The sequence below is a fragment of the Epinephelus fuscoguttatus genome, linkage group LG9 (assembly GCF_011397635.1).
Source record: "Epinephelus fuscoguttatus linkage group LG9, E.fuscoguttatus.final_Chr_v1".
NCBI lineage: Eukaryota > Metazoa > Chordata > Actinopteri > Perciformes > Serranidae > Epinephelus > Epinephelus fuscoguttatus.
The window spans coordinates 17,865,523-17,885,691 of NC_064760.1; the positions used below are offsets into that span (position 1 = coordinate 17,865,523).

A 20,169-nucleotide genomic window follows, 5' to 3' on the forward strand; every position below is an offset into this window, starting at 1 on the left:
GTATAGAAGTAGCATTTCAACTGTCAAGAGGTTAGGAGAGGTCGCACTGCTAGTATTTGAATGTAGCCTTTTTTTTCCCCCTCCACAAACGGATATTGTGTCAATCTCATTTCCTGGCGTCACACTCATTTGTGTCCCCAAAATGGCGAACATAGCCGCTGCTGCTGCGGCTGCTGCTGCCGCCGCTGTTGCCGCGAACAGAGACCCAGCTGTTGATCGATCATTACGATCAGTGTTTGGTAAGTTTGTCGCTGTGACTGGTTCAGTTATTGGCAGTTTTAACCGTTAGGTAAGAATAAGTCGATACACCAACGGCTAATGAATGGAAGCTAACATATGTAGCCGGCTAGTGTTGTTGTTAGCTTGGCAACGAGGGAACAAACTTAACGTTAGCTACCTGAAGAAGGAGGAAATTGTCTTATAATGTAAATGTGAGTTTATTTCTGTTGTCAAAATAACGTTTGCCATATGTTGTAATTATTAAAGTGGGGAACATTCCGTATGAAGCCACAGAGGAGCAGCTGAAAGACATCTTTTCTGAAGTGGGACTTGTTGTCAGCTTCAGGTGAGTGCACGTTGAAAGAGGATGCCATTCAATAATTGTTTTAATTTCCATGTATTTAATTACAGGAATGACGCACATTAATCATCATTATTTCTGTAATTATGTCAGTGTTAGCTAGTTGGTGAAATGTTTTGAAACCAATGAGGTGATACTGTAAGTTAGCTAACGTTAGCCATCATGTGTGCCCCAAGCTCCAGTTACAGAGTCAGTTTTTGTCTTATTAAACACTGTAGTGTGTTAAGTCAGAGTTTCGTAGGTCACCTGAACAATCTGAGCTTGCAAATCTGTATGGTTATGTATGATATTGTTCACACAGAACTTCTAAAAGGATTTCCCCATTTTTTTTTACTCAACTTTAACCCTGTGGACCATCAGACATGCTGATATGTGTCTTTTTGCTCTCAGGTTGGTATATGACAGGGAGACAGGAAAGCCAAAGGGATATGGCTTCTGTGAATACCAAGACCAGGAGACGGCCCTCAGTGCCATGCGGAACCTGAACGGCAGAGAGTTCAGTGGTCGAGCTCTCCGTGTTGACAACGCAGCCAGTGAGAAAAACAAGGAAGAGCTTAAAAGTAAGTGTTTATTTCCTCCTGTCAATATTTTAGTCTGAGGTGTTGTGTTTTACTTGATTGAGAGATGTGTAAGCTACAGCTCTCAGCTACTTCTGTCTGCCAGTTCATCTCTTGGGTGAGCAAGGCACTGAACCCCCAACTGCTTGGGTGCCTGCCCAATGCAGCCCCCTCACTCTGACATCTCTCCATTTAATGCATGTAAAGGTCCTGTTTGTGCATGTGTGTGTATTTCGGGCCTATGTGTATGTGACAACAGAGTGAAAAAAGTGTATTTCCCCTCAGGGATTTATAAAGTATATCATCTTCGTCTTCTTCTTCTCCCTCTTCTGGCACAGGTTTGGGAACAGGAGCCCCCATTATTGAGTCTCCTTATGGAGAAAGTATCCAGCCACAGGAAGCCCCAGAGTCCATCAGCAGAGCCGTGGCCAGTCTGCCACCGGAGCAGATGTTTGAACTTATGAAACAGATGAAGGTAGGCTGGTTTTACCGCCTCAGTTTTTTAATAGCAAGTTTTTCAGCTCCATATTGTGTAGGATCGGTATGTTACAGGCCTAAGTTACCTATCCTTTACTTTCTGTATTGATATGATACGTTAATTAATTTAGCATTAACACCTGAATCATCCTGAGTACCGCTAAACCTCATCAGTCCAAGAAGAACAGTGGCTCCCTGCTTACAATTAAGTGAGGCTTATAAACAAACTAATTGGTCTGCCTCACTGTCAGTCGACATATCAATAGTCATGGTCCTAGAAGCAAAACGAGCAGTCATCCTTGTGTTATTATGGCAATCCAGGTGACATGTGAGCATCAAAGTTAGCTTGTGTCCCATTCTACCTAGTAGTTGGTGCTTCAACTCTATGACGTCAGAATGGTTAGAAACATGATTTGATTTGAGTGAAAGATACTCAGTCAATCTGCTTATTGGTTATGAGGCTGTTGTAACACAATAATTCCTGTGAGTTTTGCCATAATAAGCTATCATATTTGTCAGTGTTAGAACTTTAAAAACACTTCTTTTGTAACTTTTTTCCTTGGCGGATGTGAGTAAAAGCCATTATAAATCTTGGACTTAACTTTTCACGTTAAAATGTTCTTCTTTTTCAAATAGTTCTTGTTATCCTGAAAAATAAAAGGTATAGTACATCCAAATCTTTAGCTAACGAAAGACTTTGAGAGGGTGTTAAATGTAAGTAGTACAAAAGTACAGTTTTTGGTAGGGGACTGAAAGGGTTAATTGACAGTTAATGACACCTAGTCTGCAGTATTATAGATTAATCTCTGGGACTGATGCATCAATGGCATTTTAGTATTATTTTAGCTGGCTTCTTCTAGAATGAAATTCAGACTTTATGTCAAAAGCTTAAGACTAAAATGTGATTGAACATCCTGAATGATGCTGAGGGTTTCAAGTTTTACAAAGCACCAAAGTTAAATTAAATAAAGTATCACAAATGGACGCATTTCAGCACTTGGCTTTCCTACGCTGAGGAACGCCAAGTGCTGAAACGCATCCGTTTGTGATACTGCTGTGCGTTATTAAAAGACTGATATATATGATATTTGTGAGTGCTGACATTTGGATTTATTCAGTTTGTGAGTTTTGGGTTGGCACCTTGTGATTTTTCAGACGGTGAGTCGAGCATGTCAATTCTTTTGTTTTGTAAATTAAATAAAGTAACAAAAAGAGATCTAGCAAGGAATCTAAGTATTTAAAATGTCCCTGAACGTCATGGTCTTAAACTGTGTGTTTAATGCTGCTACTCTCTTAAGCCCCCTAAAAAAGATGGAGACAAATGCTTGTCTCAGTTTGAATCACCTCCAGGTTGACAACTGTATGCGGATACTCCTCCTTCCCTTTCATTAACAGCGGCTGTGCTGCACAGTCTCCGTCTCTCTCAGCTCAGCCACAGAGCCTTATCTTTGCACATCTGGCAGTCTGCTTCATTAGGCTCAAAGAAACGCCACACTGCAGACATTTTTCCCTCCGACTGGAAAAGTGTTTGTTGCACCAAAGCTTGTGTCAGTAGGATGCCTCCATATGCTGATCAGAGTGCAAGTGTTTGGGCTCCGATCCTGATACCACAGATATTGTGGCGTGTCTTTCTTTAATGTTTTGTGCTGACGCAGCCACTTCTGTTGGTTATGGACGTGTATATGAATCATAAATGGGAAGCAGAAACTACAGAGGTTTGTTTAATGTGTCAGGAAGTAAAAGGACACAAAGCTTTTTTATGTGAAAGGGTCCAATGTTTTTTGTCTTGTTTTTTGCTTTGCCCAATTGTGATTTTTCATGCAGTATAAAATATCGCGTTTCAGGATTGTGTTTGGTGAAAATGTGATTTCTCTCTCCAGCTGTGTGTGCAGAACAGTCCCCAGGAGGCGAGGAACATGCTGCTGCAGAACCCCCAGCTGGCCTATGCTCTGCTGCAGGCCCAAGTGGTCATGCGGATTGTTGACCCTGAGATCGCCTTGGTGAGCTGAGACCACGTTCAAAATGAGGAGATTAGTCAAATGATCTTACGTGTATTCAAAGGTCAAAATAAAATGTTCATCTGACCGTGAGCTTGAAGCTAATCTACACTTTTTGAACCAGTACACATTTTTGAGAGATGCTCTTTCATATACTCCACACACAGAAAATGCTCCACCGTCAAACAACAGTCCAGCCTCTGATTCCCAGCGGGCAGGGTGGAGGAGCGCCACCGATTAATCCACCTCCTGCTCCGCCCAGCGTGCCAGTGTCTCAGCCGCAGCCTGTGGTGAGTACAACAGTCTTTCACTCTTTAAAGTAACGCTCACTCTCTGCGCTCTGTGCTCTGAAATAGGACCTGATGTTGCAGGCACAGCCATGGGCACCTAGTTATAGTTAAACACAGAGGTGCAAGATTAATGACGGGCAAGGCTGTAGGTTTTGTTTGAACATTTTCACAGTGGGGGGACCACCTCTGATAAAGTATAGCTCACCGCCGCTTCAGTGTGAAACCTTAGTCTGGAAACAGTCTGACAGAGAGCAAAATAATAGAAGGGGACAGAGGGACAGTGACACAGAGCAACCAGTCAGAGCAAAGATGCCCCTTTTTACAAGTCAAAATCAGTGGAGGATACCAAATACATTGACTAGATACTGACGGACAGCTGTGGTTACATTTTACTTTTCTGAATATAAGATATTTTTTGGGCATTTTGCCTTTAATGGACAGGACAGGTAAGTGTGAAAGGGGGAAAGAGAGAAGGGGGGATGACATGCAGCAAAGGGCCACAAGCTGGATTCGAACCCCGGCCGCTGCGGCATCAGCCTTGTACATGGGGTGCCTGCTCTACCACTAAGCCACCGACACCCCGTAAAAGTTGTTTTAGTTCTGGTCAAAAGCTTGAAAACACAGAATTATAACTGCAGCATAGCTTTTGCATCATGTCCTGCCTCCCTAAACCAAACACAGTATTTCCAGTAGGTGAGAACATGTTGGACACTGAAAATTTTCTTCGATTCTACAGCCATTATGTGGAGTTCTTAACAGTAAATGGCTTTGGTTAGGATGGGAAACGTCATTTAACCCTATGGGCCCGAACGACGCATAGTGCGTCCAAATTCACACCTGTTCTTCTCTATTGATTTTCTCTGCGACCGTGCGTCATATTGAGAAGCCACGCATATCACGTGAAAACAGCGGAATTGTAGCGTTCTGGCAAGACCAAGCACTTGTCGGTAGTCCAATGTTTTCACAGTGAAAAAAAATGATAAAGTTACACTAAAATGATGTATAACAGAGCTTTCATACAGCTTTGCACACACATTACTCTTGGATGGATTACTCGTAAATGTAGGCTCGCACAGAAATGCACTTGAAAGTGCAGGAGCAGAGCTTTCCAGTGATACCACACACATCATTGTGCTGTCATCCCATCACGCTATAAATCCAGATTAATTGTCTACAAAATAAAAACCTGAGAAATTTCTTTACAATCCATTATACAGATCTTGTTATCAGTCACTTCATATAGTGAGGAATATCGTATCTTACCACGTCTTAGGCTTGCCTGTGTTTCTCCCTGTCTATCCACACTTGTAGTCCGGCTTTCAAGATGCAAATATCTCCATATTGTCCAGTTGACACTCGTCAAACTTTGTATGACAAGACCAGCACACTTCACTTTTGTGCACCCAGACAACTGTAGCCTAATCATGCATGCATGACAGGGCCGTAGTCACCATATACATTGAGGAGGACGTGTCCCCCCAATGCCCCAAATGCCCCCCCCAATATATAACTGAAACTGAAAAACAACAACAAACTTTGTTTACTGCAAACAAAGTGGCAAATATTATCTTGGAGGACATCATTGCACTTGGTTGCCTTTTTTTCTATTATCTTAGATGTAAATATTGCATGTTTCTTTTAATGGAGTCAATGGAATTTCTTGCAATAACGAAAAAAAATACTGGCAATCATTTTCCGCCTGGCACAAACCACATGTTTTGGACAGCTGTGCAGTGACAGAATGTCCCACCATCATGGTTCTTATATTGCCAGATTCCAGAGAGTCTCCCCTCTTTATATATGGCAGAATATGTCAACTTGCAACTTGCTATGGTGAGATACACGTAAAAATGTAAGAATTTAGTCACACGGATTTGTTTTTTTTTTTCATTGATAGCCCACATTGTCCTAAATAGCATGTGTATGTAGCCTTTAGGATGACTGTGATATGAGCTTAAAAGTAAAGGCAGTAAAAATACCCCCAAAACGCCTAGGGCCAATAGGGTTAAATTCATATACTACATACAGAATGGCCAGTTATAACCTTTTTTGATCCAAACTAGCTCCAGTGCTTGCCGTAGCAAAGCTGTATGATCAAAAAGTGGGGATGAAAAAACATGCCAGAGCCAGCTGGAGATTTTACCTGACAGGAAACGTGCTTGAAATCATCTCTTTTTGCTATAGAATCCTTTATCTTGCGCAACACGTTCCCTTAAAGTTTTGTCCTCTCAACCTGTCGTGTGCCTTTTTAAAAAGACCTAAAATATAATGCTTTTTTTTTTTTTTAAAGGTTACCTTTATGTGTCAGAGTTGATAACACATTCTGTAAGAAGTGTCTCTTAAGATTAAGACTTTGGATCAATTATTTATGTCTTCTTGGTTATTTTGTCTTGTTACATGATCAGCCTGGAATGCATGTCAATGGAGCCCCTCAGATGATGCAGCCCCCCACCATGGGCGTTGTCCCTGGGCCTATGCCTGTACCAGGACCAGGACCTGGACAGGGACCTGGACCAGGACCAGGACAAGTACCAGTCGGACCCCCAGGTAATCATCATCACACTGCATGTGTACTTGTATCATCAACTGTACTGGTACTGTACTGTACTTGTAGCATCATGGATATGTTTTGTTACTAAAGCCATTGATGGTTAATGTGTGAGTTATGACTGTTACTCTGCAACCATTCCTCATGCATCATGAGCCCACTTGCCCACAAACTAATTGCTAGCCAAATATTTATTCCACTCTTAAGGCAGACAAAAAAAAAGCAAAATCAAAAACAGGGAAACGCTCCTTTTGGCTGCAACATCATTAACCAAAGTCTGTCCGTAATGCTGTTGGTTTAATAGTTCTTTTTGGCATACTTTTTTAATGCATCACATTTGCATTATTCCACACATTCCACACAGTTGTCTGTAGCTGCCTCTGGTTTATAATCTATAAATGTCAAATTAACAATATTATGCAATGTAGTGATGTTTTTAATAAACTATGACTGTAATGATTCGTTTGCAGGTTGCACCAAGAACAGGATTAATCTTACATTTGCTTTACATTTTTTTCCCAATAGTCCACCACTGTGCAGTGTTTTTATTTCAGCAGATCACCAAAATAGATTCGACCAAACCAGTACAGTTTTTTTTTTATTGTCTGTTCCATTCAAAATTATCTTTAAACTGTCACACACCATTTCACGCAACCTTCTCTCATCGGTCTTGTAGCAAACAAAGCTATTATCATGCATTCATCTCAGCACAAATAAGGGCGTAACAGTACACAAAATTCACGCGTGATTACGTAATGCAGTTTTGGGGTCACGGTTCAGTAGGTTTTTGGCACAGCAGGGACAACAAACAAAAAAGGCAGAAAGTAAGTGTATTTTCCTTTTTTTATTCTGAAAAATATGAACATTCAAAAGTGGCTCATTGGCCATGATTCTTACTGTAACAGTTAAATCAAATACTAACTATCATCAATAAGAAAAAATAAGTAATACAAATGATTAACCCAGATGTCAGTAATCAGACCTGTTCACTCCTGAACTGCAGCTTACAGTTGCCCTTTATACAGGGCAATCACAGCAGACTTACTAAATGCACACGAGGGCACACTGTATTATTTCATGTGCTCTACAACTGAGTACAGTTGCATGTATTCAGCGATACACTCCGTAGCATTATTTTAGAGGTTTGTGTCCCGGTTTTCTTATTGGTTATGGGTTCAGAACCGTTACACCCCTAAATACAATGTAATGCAATTAAGCTATTCTGTAAGTTATTTTAGCAGTTACATGTATAAAATTTCCCCTTTTTTAAACACAACCAAAACTACAGTACCATTACCTTTTATCTTATGACGAAGCTTTGAACCTGTCATGGCTCACTGTGATCACTAGGTGTCACCAGAGCCTTGTTTAATCAGTACGTCTAATCACCTTGACTTTTGACATTTTCTGTTGCACAGAAACACTTCTCTATTCTCCCCAAATGTTTGGTATTAATTGTCTCAGTGTTCGTGTCGAGGCTTCATGCAACATATTTACTAATATTAATTTTCTAAAAGTTCCCTCCTCACCTCTCTGTGATTGTGTCTCTGTGTGTGGATGTGTGTGTGTGTGTGTGTGTGTATATACAGTACTGTCATGAGCATGCTTCAAAGTGCTCTTAATGTGCTCCTCTGCTCTCTTGAGTCTTGTGTCTCCTGTTCTTTTCACTTTAATGCTGGCTCAGGAAACCTTCAGCATTCTCCCACAGGATCGTCTGGCCAAGCTGCTATCGAGCGGTCTCAAGGTATCACTGTACTCCCTCAGTTCTCCAGTCAGGTCATGAGACTGTTACGGAGAGGCCAAATATGTCCAAATACAGAGCACCTCTGGGATTTAGTGTCCTACAGTTAGATAGACTGCATGTCCTATATTATCATATATGAACCCTGTATGCAGCCCTTACAGTAGTGATTAAGCCTGTTTGTGTGTTATCATAATAAGCAGAAGGTGCCATGTCATGAGGGTGGGAGGATGGTGGTGCCACTGCATGTGAACAGATACAGGTTTACCAGGAATGAAACTTTTGCCAGGATGCAGATGTTTTTGCATGATTATGTTGTTGATGTTAAATCCAAGGCAAATTGTCTGCATGACCTTCAGTCCAATGTAAAGTTAAGTATTGCAGTAGAAAAGTAGAGGCAGTGAGTAACGTCTGTGGCAAGAAGAAAAATATAGAGATAAAAATACGCAACTGACTCATTCTCTGAAAATGTTTAGCCTGCGTATAAGTGTAAAATGTTACAATAACAGGAGTAAAATGATGTATGTCTAAAATAATGCTGGATATAATCGGAACAAATGCCAAAGAAAGCCACCAGAAAACTGTGAAATTTGAATATGCTAAATATGTGCACATAAAATGGTTAGGATTGGATCAGCAGCTACTGTAAATAAAATAACTCCTGGATCTGCTGTGTCTTACACAGATTATGTTGGAAACTCTAAACTAAGTATTGAGAGAAGTAACACACACTCGTGAAATACATAAGTACACCGGTCACACGTGCAGAAGTGCAACATCAACTTAAGATAAAAAAAAAAATCCAAATGTATTTAAGACCAGTTTGTGCAGACGGACTTTCCGCTCTTCTAGTTTGACTACATTGTACGGCTTAAAGGCTGTCAGTACAAAACAACACCTAAAGGGATAGTTTGGATCTTTTGAAAACGGGTTGTATGAGCTACTTATCCATACATAGTCACTGTATTACTGACAGTACAGTGATCTGTACACCTCACAGTTTAGCGAAGCAGCACCACCACCACCATGGAAGCTAAACAATGCGCTGCTGTGAAGAGAGAGCAGCAACAAAATGTATTTTAGCCACCCAAAGAAATCAGTATCAGTTTAAGTGTATGCTATAGTTTTTCTGAGAATTTCTGAGGGGAAACTGGAGCTGCGCTTTTGCTCTCTTCAAAGCCAGACTCCATTGAGGAAAACAGTAATTTTATCTCGCAGACCACAGGAGCTGCTGTCACACAGGTCACACAGTAATACAGACAAACTGATTGAGGCAGCAGTAACTTAACTGACTTAAAACAGTCACTTTACAACAAACAGTTTGAATTTAGCAGCGTCCAGTAACTGACCATGTGCATTCAGTGGTCAGAAAGTCCTTGATCCTGTCCATCTCCCATTCTTGCAATCTGCATCAGGGATGACCCTGATGAAGGCCACAAGCCGAAACGTGTCGGTCAATAAAGTTTCTTTCCATACCACAAGTGTTGCTGGAGCTCTTTTGACATTCTTCAGTGTTTCCTCATTCTCCATGCACCTTGTGAATCGGTGAAGTTGTGCCAGAAACCACTTTCCATCTCCCATTCTTAAAATAGAATCTAGTTTAAGGTGACTCTGTAGCTGGCACAAATTTGAGGGAGCAAAAACTTTCACCACCTTCACCCAAGACAGTTTGAATTCGGGGAATGATGTACATGTACAGGTGACTGAAGGTTGCTGCTACTGATAGTTTTAGTAAATGGTGAAGAACATAAATAAGGAAGCAGTTCATGTAGTATGGCCTTATAAAGAAAAGTGTACCAATGTTTAATTCTACTGTTGTGTAGACAAGACAACTGCAGAGATGTTTGCGGAAACCTGAATTAGAGACAAACCGTAGCGCAGCACGGGAGACTGAATTTAATATTTTTTAAGCAAGATAAGTTTGCATGTACATTTAAAATGTCTCCATAATCAATTGCTGACTATCGTGGCTTCCAAATAAGTTCAAAAATAGCCGCCCACAGACACCATAACAGGATTATATGATGAACTCACTGTCTTTGGTTTAGTTTTACTCACTGTTTGATGATCCAGGTGCTTCAGTTGGTTTTGGAGTTGACTGATTTGCAGGATGTATGGAGAGTTACAAGATGACGCTGTGAACTTATTGTCTTGACTGTTGTGTTAAAAAACAGTCCCCAAATAAACAGACTTTTACAAAAACAAAGTTTAAATCAATGGGGTAGTAAATGACTTCATCCAGCAACTAAGATTAACCAAAAACACAGTGGTTAAAGACCCTGTGGCGTCCGCCACGAACCTCACTTGCTTGAGCACACTTTCTTTTTATTAAAGGTCCCTGAGATGCCAGGCCAAGTGGTGCATTGGAGTGACTCAAAAAATAATAGGAAACTAGGACTTGCTAGAAATGCCTCTAACACTGACCTAAGTGTCACTTGAACCAATTTCGTCCTTGCACTTAAAGAGTAAGAGCTGTTAATGGCTTCCCCATTTGAAAGGACTGTCCACAGCAAGGTAAAGCGGTGAATATATGTCTCTTGAACCGATATTAATAGGTGGCTTCAATACATCTTACTGCTGCCTCCATCCACAGCAGTATATTCCTTAGCTTCGATGGTGGTACTCCTGTCTGCTTCTCCCAACTGTGCTTACAGTCATTTACTGGTAATACACAGACTATGTGTAAGTACCTCATACAACACCACTTCAAAAGATCTGAACTATTCCTGGAAAAAAAGATTTAAGGCCTCATCAGCTGAGCGTGCCAGGATGTGTGTCACCCTGCAGTGAATCATGTGCAGGTGTGGCCCTGCACCTGTTGCAGGTTAACAACAAGGTGCATCAGTTCTGGTCCTGTAATGAAAGTAAAACCAGAATCTCTGAGTCTCCAAAGTTTGGCATGAATTACAGGCACCAGCAAAACATTTTCCGTGCTGGCAGATTGATGGTGTGTTGGATGATTTGTGGCTCTGTGGTTCTGATACATAGCACGGGCTCATTGAGTCTCCTTGTCTCTATTAAATTACTGTGACTCTGGGGGTGACTTTGCAGACTCTGCTATTCGTAGTTTGGGACAGCTGGGAAGGGACTTGAGCTCTCATTGATCTGGACTGATTCTGACCACAGCAGATCTGCAACATGTAACAGATGTTGAGGCCACATGCTGCAGATGTTTGGGTGGAGGCACATTTTTGCCCCAAAAAGCCTGTTCCTTCTCATTTTCTGTTTTTATATGCTGTTTGTAACGACGGTGCTGTTGCCATGGCACTGTGAGCTAATTCAGGTCAGTGAGTCAGCGGCGGGTGTGACGCTGCTCCTTCGTACCTGTGTGCTCTCAGACATCATGCTTTATTACACCTGTCAGAAATGAACCAGGCCATTTGTTGAGCAGCTGATTAAAATGAGATATATGATGCGGAATTCTGACAATTTAATGATTAACATTCACACAGTCACCTCAGACGTGGGCTGTTTTTTATCTCAACAAGTAGGTTTTTAAAGATAATCTGTGGCTGTTGCCAGGATAATGATGAAAACAGTGGTTTGACATATACTGAGAGTTCTGTTGTTGCTTTGCTTTGTCAGTTTTTGTCATTAACTGTGACATTACATTTGTCATTCCTGCTAATAGAAGTAAAGATGCTGCCTGGTGCTCTGTTTAATCCGAGAAAACTGAGAGTCACTTCATAATGACATCAAATTGCTGAGTGTGCTTTTAAGCGGCGTGCTGCTTCCAAGGTATCTTTAAAAAAATCAGTCTTCTTGGCTCCTCTCATGTTGTTCCCTCGTTCGTGTTTGTCAACATCAGTTGTCAAAACATCAGTTCCAATTTCTTGCCATTTCTCCACACTGTAGTTCCTCTGTCAACAGGACTAACTGCAGCTCACACCACCGTTACCCCATCAATTTCTTTTAGCTGCTCCTTTTTTAACCAGCTGCTGGGCTCTCCTCCCAGTCAGCTGTGTAACAGAATAAATGGTTTAAATAAATACATATTAAAGTGCAGTTAAATGCAGTTGTTTGAGATGCCCTCTGCTCTCAAATCTGTTGAGTTAGGCTGGATATGTCATGATGCAGTAATTGTCCTGTAAATTTACTGAAAAAATAGCTACAATACTGTACGTCATTGCATTTTATTGTTTTCTTCTTTGATTCAGAACATCCATACAAACAAAAAACAACTGCCTCACAACATTTGATTTAAAAACAAAATGCGCAAAACAGTAAAACTAAAATTCTTTTGCAATCAAAGCTTTAAGACTTCTGAGATAAACAAGTGTTAATCTACAGGCGTCTGAATTTATAACTTCACTGTCCTCCATATCTGCAAATCACGTTACCTTGTGAGGCAGCTGGATTCATGAGATCACATAAGCATAACAAGATCACACGAGACTTAAGCCTTGATTTGCTACATAGCCTTAGTACCTCGTGAGGCAGACACTTTCTTGCCAAATATCTACTGTTGCACGGTATATGTCGTCACATGGCCCAACCCTATGTTGAGTCTACAGTCAAACAAAGACCCTTTTTTATATCTCTCGCTGACAGCTGTGGCTGGAGGCGTCATGTTTTCAGGTTGTCCGTCTATCCCATACTCATGAACTCTAGTTTGGCACAAACGTCCACTTTGACTCAACAATGAACCGATTAGATTTTGGTGGTGACCTCACTCAACATGTTTTTGGCCACATCTTGAGAGTTGGTTATGACAAGATTTCACAGAATAGGATAAAATGATGAAGTGATAACGTTCAAAAGGTCAAAGTTCAGCTTCACAGAAGGAGAGACATTTGGTCAAATGCTGACTTGGTGACTCTAATCTCAGGCATCCATCTTGAAACAGTACTGATTATATAAATCTGTGTTGCTGAGTTGAAAATGAGTGTGAAGCATCCCTGTTTTAGAATTTGTAGCTTCTTAACAGCAACATCCATATTTGAAGCATAGTCTGTAATGGCATGTTCATTCATTTGTTTTCTGTAACCACTTATCCTGTTGGGGGTCACAGGGGGCTGGAGCCTATCCCAGCTGACATTGGGTGAGAGGCGGGGTACACTCTCGACAGGTTGCCAGACCACACAGGGCTGACACATACAGTAGAGACAGACAACCATTCACACTCACATTCACACCTACGGACAATTTAGAGTCACCAGTTAACCTGCATGTCTTTGGACTGTGGGAGGAAGCCGGAGTACCCTTCTCTCAGTCAGCTGTATGACAACCTAAAGTTAATGTAAATAAATCCATATTATAATTTAAAGCAGTTTTTTTTTTTTTATACCAACCCCCCTGCCCTTACCTTGGATCTGGTGAGTCTTAAATTAATGACACACATTTTTTTTCTTCTTCAATTAATATTTGCCAACCTAAAAAAACATTACCTCCTACTATGAGCCACTTATACACAATGTTAATCTTGATAAAGGTAAAACTACATCAGGGAGGGATTTGTAATGATGGGCGAGGCACGCAGTCTCTTATTTAGACTAATTATTTTACTGCTCACTTGGCAGGAGAGTTGAAATGAATGTGGTTCGGTCACTAATGTACAGATCTACACCTGCCTCATTGAGTTTCACTAACATGCTGTATTGTTTAGATATGTTCACTGCAGGTATTCAGACTGTGACATGCATTAACGTAATTGAATACTGACATACCCATTGTACTTGATCTTCTCTCTGCATGCTTCCTGTCACGATGTTCTGAAATAACACCAGAGTTACAAGACACAAGTAGGGAAATATTCTCAAGTCAGGACTTCTGTATCTGTACTCTACAGACAGAGTTTTGTGTGTTTTGAACCTATAATCTCCCTCTTTACGTTGATGGGATTGTTTTCCTGCACTTATGTGTTCCTGATCACTCTCCTGATATCTCCCTGTGTGTTGACACATCTCGCTGTGGCAGTTTGATGTGGTCACTCTGTACGTCATTGTGTTTATGAACTCCCAAACAGCTCTAGTTGTTTTGTGAGATATCTGACCTGAGTAAACACTCACCTTTATAGTTCTGTGTGTGTGGTTGCCCTTACCTGCCCTATTATTCTTAATGGATTACTCATGAAACATTTCCTGCTCATTGAAGTAAAAAAAAATAACTTGTAAGTGTTTTTATGTGTTTGAATGTGTGATTTTCTCGTCTCAGGACCAGGCGGTATCCCCCCCAGAGGCCTGCTGGGAGATGGTCCCAATGATCCCAGAGGAGGAACTCTGCTGTCCGTCACCGGAGAGGTCATAGACCCCAAGTAAGATGTTCACCCACATCACATTACTTTAAAAGCAGGACTGGTTGTGAGGATTTTAGATTCAAGCCATTAAAGTTTTAATTCCTGTGCTTACCAGCATGCGTGGTTTAACAATACAAATTCCTGGAGGCCAAGTTATTTTTCCAAGGAAGGTGAAGGCATGATTGGCCTCTGATTGGCTCACCCTGACATTCTTGCCCCAAGCACTCTCACTCCTCTTGCCTAAATCTAACCAACCCAACCAGAAGGCAACAAACTCTGGCCAATCAGAGGAAAAGAAGGGCAGGTCCAGTCTTTGCCATCATAGCACCAAAAAAAAAAAGCTTTCTGAAGGCAGCAGACACTTGTTGAGCTGCAACTTCAGAGATACTGATCTTGCTCTGCTCAGGGCCCACTTCTGCAAAACGACAGGAGATCAGGGGCCAGTTAATAAACACACATTCATGATATTTATCAGTATATGAAATAAATGAAATTCCTGTTTTTACCCTTTTGATATTTGCTGTCCTCACTCATCAAAATCAAGTCACAGCAGCCCTGTGCAGATCAGGTGTACACAAGGGCGTCACTATGATTTCAGGATATTTTGTGCTGACACCTCGTTTCCACTTACGTACATGACTGGTGTCAGAATCCTGATAGAAACTACCTGTAGCCACGAGGGAGAGGCTAATTTTGCCAGTTTTGCGCCATCCAGTAGTTTGGAATATGCGCTTGGAACATTACCGGGACGAAAACAGGACCAATATTGCATTACAACAAATACATGAATATGTTGACCTGCCATGTACGTGGCATGTTTTGTGAAATATTTAATTAAAAAGACGTGTGACCAGCTGAACAAGTCATAATGATGATCTGACTGTATATAATGTATAACCATATTTTAGCAGAAAGACATTACTCAGATTCACTATGTGTTAAAACTAGATAAACAAGTTCTTTTTAATTATACAGATTCACTTGTCAATCAACACAGGCAACTGGATTGAAGAAAATAGCCTGTTAGCCAGTTAGCAGCTTGTTAGCTAAGCTAGCACACTGTCATACGGTCTCTCCAAAATCCACTGCAGAAGTTAAATTTTTTACAAGTACTTGAGGCAAATTCCGGACCGAAATATTACAGAGGATATCATGGATATTCCCATAGGAATGAATGGACTCCCAGACCCGCAGATGGTCCTCCCATGGTGCTTTTTCTGTTGTTGTTGTTGTTGTTGTTGTTTGTAATAAACAAGCTCAATTTTGATGCTTTTTGCACTCATACATCTTTTTGTCACATTCAAACTTTAAAAAAAAATCCCCACTGTGGGACACCTGGTGGGTTAGTGGGTGGGGCGGGCATCCCATTTGTGACTCAACTACATTAAATGACTGTCGCTTTTATTTTGTGTGTGTGTCTGTATTTAGCCGCGGCTACATGGGAGCTCCACCCCCTCACCAAGCCCCACCTGTACACATGCCCCAAATGGCAAGTGGACCCCCTCCGGATATGAGAGGCCCTCCAATGGACATGAGAGGCCCACCCATGGGTGAACCAAGGAACATGATGGGTGACCCCAGAGGGCCCCCGATGATGGAGCCCCGCGGACCCCCAATGGAAACCAGAGGTAGCTACTATGATTACGCCTCATAGTGTGAGAACCTGAGCGTATGATGTCGTCAACATTTTTTCTGCAACAGATCTCAGTTCGGTTTTAGTTCCAGCTGGCAGACAAACCAAATGCCACAAAACAAAAGTCTTTTGTTCCAGCAAGAGTTTTTTTTACATGATGAGGAGAGTTGATTGATATGACAAACATTTTCTTTTCTTTGCCACTCAGACTAGAAGCCAACAGACACACCTTCTTATGCTTGAATGATGAACTTTCTTTCACTTGTAACAGAGTGTCATTTTTAAACAGAGTTGTCACTTACATAAATTATGTAAGAGCAAAAAAGCTGGCAAAGAGCATCGCAGTTCTGGGGAAACAAAACACATACTGGGCCATAAATCACTGCACATTCTGTATTCATCACTTCGACTACCATATTTGAATGACTGTGCGGAAGTTTGGGGCAATACTTACAAAAGCAACTTCGGACCATTACACATCCTTCAAAAGAGAGCAATCAGAACGGTACATAATGTTGGGTGCAGGGAACAGTCACATGCAGATCTGGTCAAATTAAAAACTGCAATAATCATGTTTAAAGCGAGAAATAATTCACTTCCAGGCAACATTCAAAGACTCATTTGTGACAGGGAGGGGGGTTGTAATTTAAGAGGACAAAAACACTGTGTTCATGTAACTTAGTAGAGTGTGTATTTCAGTGTTTGGGGTGTACTTGTGGAACGGGCTGCATCATTAGTTGAAACAAAGCACAAATATAAATCAATTTAAAAAATGATACAATGGCAGATATATAGATGAGGAAAGGTTGTGTTAGGGGAGTGGCACTTGGACTGTAAATGCTGGTAAATAGACTGGGGACAGTTGTATATTAGTTGTAAATAAATTTGGGAATTTGTTAAAATAATAGGAGTTAAAGGAAGAAATGTAAGAAAGGGTGAGGGACATAAAAGTTTTACTTCTGTTATCTTTGTCTTGTTAGTTTTTTATTTTATTTTATTTTTTTGCTTCGAAATGAAGGCATTCATTCATAAATGTACACATACTCAACAAGGTGTGAACGGTAAATGTGGTTTTGTTTCTCTGTGCAGGTCGTGACCCGAGGGCGATGGACGCTCGTGGTCCAGTGACAGGGCAGAGGGTTCCCATGGCGACAGGAATGCAAGGCCCCGTTCCTCACAGCATGGGTCCTAACGCTCCTCCACCTGCAAGACCGGTAACCGCTGCAGCTAACATCTGTGTTTCTGTTGGCTGTTTGTTTGTTTGTTAATTTTTTAAATTTATGTTATAAAGACTACTGTGCACAGAAAAATATAAGAATAATGTCAATATTTATTTTATTTGATAAAGATGTGCACAGGCCATTATTACTAAAATAATCTTGGTTTTGTAAAAAAAACAAAAACAAAACAAAAAATAACCTAAATGCATCTTAATTAAATGTTGCAAGGAATTTGAATCCCAACAGAATATGAAGATACACTCTCCTCTTACAGCTCTCCCCTTTATCCTAAGCCCCTCCCACCAGATGACCACGAGCATATGGACGCGCATTATATAGTAACCCTGTTTTATCAATACATTGATTTATTTAATCTTATTTCACTGTCGAGGCTCCAGCAGCTCATTCACTCAGCCCCTCCATTCCCTCACTCCCCGCCACTGTGGACTGCTTCCCTAGGAGGAGAGTAGGCAGCAGAAATTTTGCTGATCTAGCGGCGAGTCAGGGCAGTCCAGTCCCCTGGAGCTGGGGTTTGTGCTGGCTGGATTCCGGTTGCTGACTGGGGGTCTGTTAGAGCTGCTGTCTGCTCCCCTCCCAGTGAGGTGGTCTGTAGCAGCGGGGAGTGAGGCAGAGGAGACACTGTGATTTGAGGCTCTAGCTAACGTTGGCTACATAAGCATGAACTTGAAGCTGCAGCCATGAGTCTTTAGCTGTGGTTAACAGATGGCTAAAGAAAGTCATCCCGTCATGGGCTAGATTTTCCAAAGCCTGAAAACAGAGCCAAGAGGAGGAGCAGAAGCTTGTCCTCTCTCAGTCTATGGGAATTACAATATGCTCAAAGGTTATTATGGGGTTTTTAACGCCAAAATGAAACAACCTACACCAGCTGTAAATAGAAGTTCACTTAACAATACATAAAAAAACACTGTGAAAGTGTGAGTGTGAGAAAGAAAGATGCAAAACAACTCAGTGCTACCTGCTCTAAATGTGATAATGATCACCCGTCTGATAAACAGTGAGAACTAACCGTGTGTCTATTTGCAGGGTCCTGGTATCTCCGGTGTTCCTCCATCAGGAGGAGGCTTCAGTCCCGGGCAGAGCCAGGTCTCCACACAGGACCAGGAGAAGGTGGGTGTTACTTTGTCTGTCACCCTCTAACTCTCTAACACACACACAGACTTTGAAAAACGCCTTTGTGCGCCATCTCCTGCAGACAGAGGGGAGTAGAGTCTCGCAACACACGCGCTTGTTTAGGAGGGGAGAAGAGGGGTTGGAGAAGGTCCATCTCTGGCGCAGCTTATGCGGAATTTATACTTCTGCGTTGAATAGCAGACTCTGCGTCAACACGGAGCCTACGCTGTAATCTATGCCTTAGCCTGACATGCACCTCCCCAGAAATGTACACACACGTTATGACGACGCAGACCTATTTTTGTAAGATGAGACCATTTCCCTCAGTGGAAACGAAGCTTTTATTTACTTTAATTTCACAGATAAGAAACAATAAATTGTCAAGACAATAAAGCCTCCACGAAAATAGCATTTTAACTCTTGTGTGTGTGATTTATCCTTCAGGGGTCCTTCCACTCATCACTAGGCTAATTTCTACAACGTAAAATACCATAGGCTTGTGCTAATAACGTTAGCATGTTGTATTCGTGGGGAAAATGTGTCCAGATAAAGACAAGTGTTTGTCCGTGAATGCCGCGAGTTATAGTGAAGCCAATCTGTGTAGTTGTGTTTGAAATTGTCTCTATTAAGCCATGTTTAATGTGTGTTTAATGTGTGTTTTGAATCAACTGCAAAGTGAGACAGACACACCAGCGCACAAGTATAAATGCTCACAACAACGTAGGCGATGTGCGTAGGCTATGGCGTAGGGTCTGCTACACAACTATAAATCCTGCTTTAGTGTGGCACAGCGTGTCTAAACTGACAATGGAAACACAAATCGGCGTGGCATGACCTTATTTGGGGCAGCCAAGAGTGACAATGGAAAAGGGGCATTTGTCTATTTGCAGCTTGTTGACGTGCCCCTGAGCAAAATGCCGCTCCTTTTTCTGTGTCCTCATTCACTGATTGCAAGTCATTCTGAGCGTGTCTCACCTGAGGGGGGGGGGGGGGGGGGGGTCATTACAGTAGCAGTGTTTTTGTCTTCAACAATAGCAGGTGATGTTTCAACACAATAAAGGCTTTTAGAGGAGGAATTCTGACTTTCCTGTTACCAGAGATTACCAGTTAAGATTATTGTAGACACCCAGTACGCATTTCACCTCCTGTATCCTCCTCCTTTTTTGTCCCTCTCTAGGCTGCCCTGATTATGCAAGTCCTGCAGCTGACCCCAGAACAGATCGCCATGTTGCCCCCGGAGCAGCGGCAGAGCATCCTCATCCTCAAAGAGCAGATTCAGAAGACCGCAGGAGGAGCACCTTGATGGTGTGAGAAAAACGTCAAGGTTTCAGGTCGGCTGAGTTTCTTTATTTCCTTCACGTCACACAACCCTCCAGGAAATTCACTGGTTTTAAAGTGTTCTTGTGTCAACACGGATCAACTCTGTATTATCTGACATGTTATTGTTTTATGCCTATCATTCTGATTCCAGGACTCGCTCCACCTCTCTGACCTTGTCACCTTCAGCTCCAACAGGTCTGAAGACGTCTCATCTTAGTTTGGAGTATTGTATAGTTTTTTTTTAAATCCCATTGTCTGTGTTCTGTGTGAGATCGTCAGGTTGATGCTTGTGGATTCAAAAGTAAGAGACATTTGAGTGGATGATGAACAGATTAAAAACCAGAGTAGGATTGTCACGAGGTTTCATCCTTTTCCTCCAGAGCCAACTGTTTTCATGTGATCGGCTCTGCGAAGTGTTTGTCTGGAAATTGTTTTGTCAA

At 41.6% G+C, this 20,169-nt stretch overlaps 1 protein-coding gene across 2 annotated transcripts; it reads left to right on the plus strand.

Moving 5' to 3' along the window:
• Nucleotides 1-4: 4 nt before the first annotated feature.
• On the plus strand, nucleotides 5-20,167 carry cstf2 (cleavage stimulation factor, 3' pre-RNA, subunit 2). Of its 2 annotated transcripts, XM_049586739.1 has the most exons (14): nucleotides 5-239; nucleotides 487-565; nucleotides 971-1,140; nucleotides 1,476-1,612; nucleotides 3,495-3,614; nucleotides 3,779-3,901; nucleotides 6,307-6,448; nucleotides 8,134-8,193; nucleotides 14,344-14,443; nucleotides 15,854-16,053; nucleotides 17,148-17,272; nucleotides 18,323-18,406; nucleotides 19,587-19,740; nucleotides 19,881-20,167. In XM_049586739.1, exons 1-13 carry the CDS (start codon nucleotides 143-145, stop codon nucleotides 19,710-19,712), a joined length of 1,563 nt encoding a protein of 520 aa, XP_049442696.1. In that variant the 5' UTR covers nucleotides 5-142; the 3' UTR covers nucleotides 19,713-19,740; nucleotides 19,881-20,167. The 2 variants fall into 2 exon arrangements, with proteins under 2 accessions (XP_049442696.1, XP_049442697.1); XM_049586740.1 differs by lacking the exon at nucleotides 8,134-8,193 and having other exon boundaries at nucleotides 19,881-20,165.
• Nucleotides 20,168-20,169: the final 2 nt, after the last annotated feature.

What these genes read in the sequence shown, in the direction of transcription:
- cstf2 (XM_049586739.1), top strand. Translation starts at nt 143, where the DNA reads ATGGCGAACATAGCCGCTGCTGCTGCGGCTGCTGCTGCCGCCGCTGTT. An exon ending in GGACTTGTTGTCAGCTTCAG is followed by an intron (nt 566 to 970) that starts GTGAGTGCACGT and finishes TTTTGCTCTCAG; the next exon opens with GTTGGTATATGACAGGGAGA. An exon ending in CCACACAGGACCAGGAGAAG is followed by an intron (nt 18,407 to 19,586) that starts GTGGGTGTTACT and finishes GTCCCTCTCTAG; the next exon opens with GCTGCCCTGATTATGCAAGT.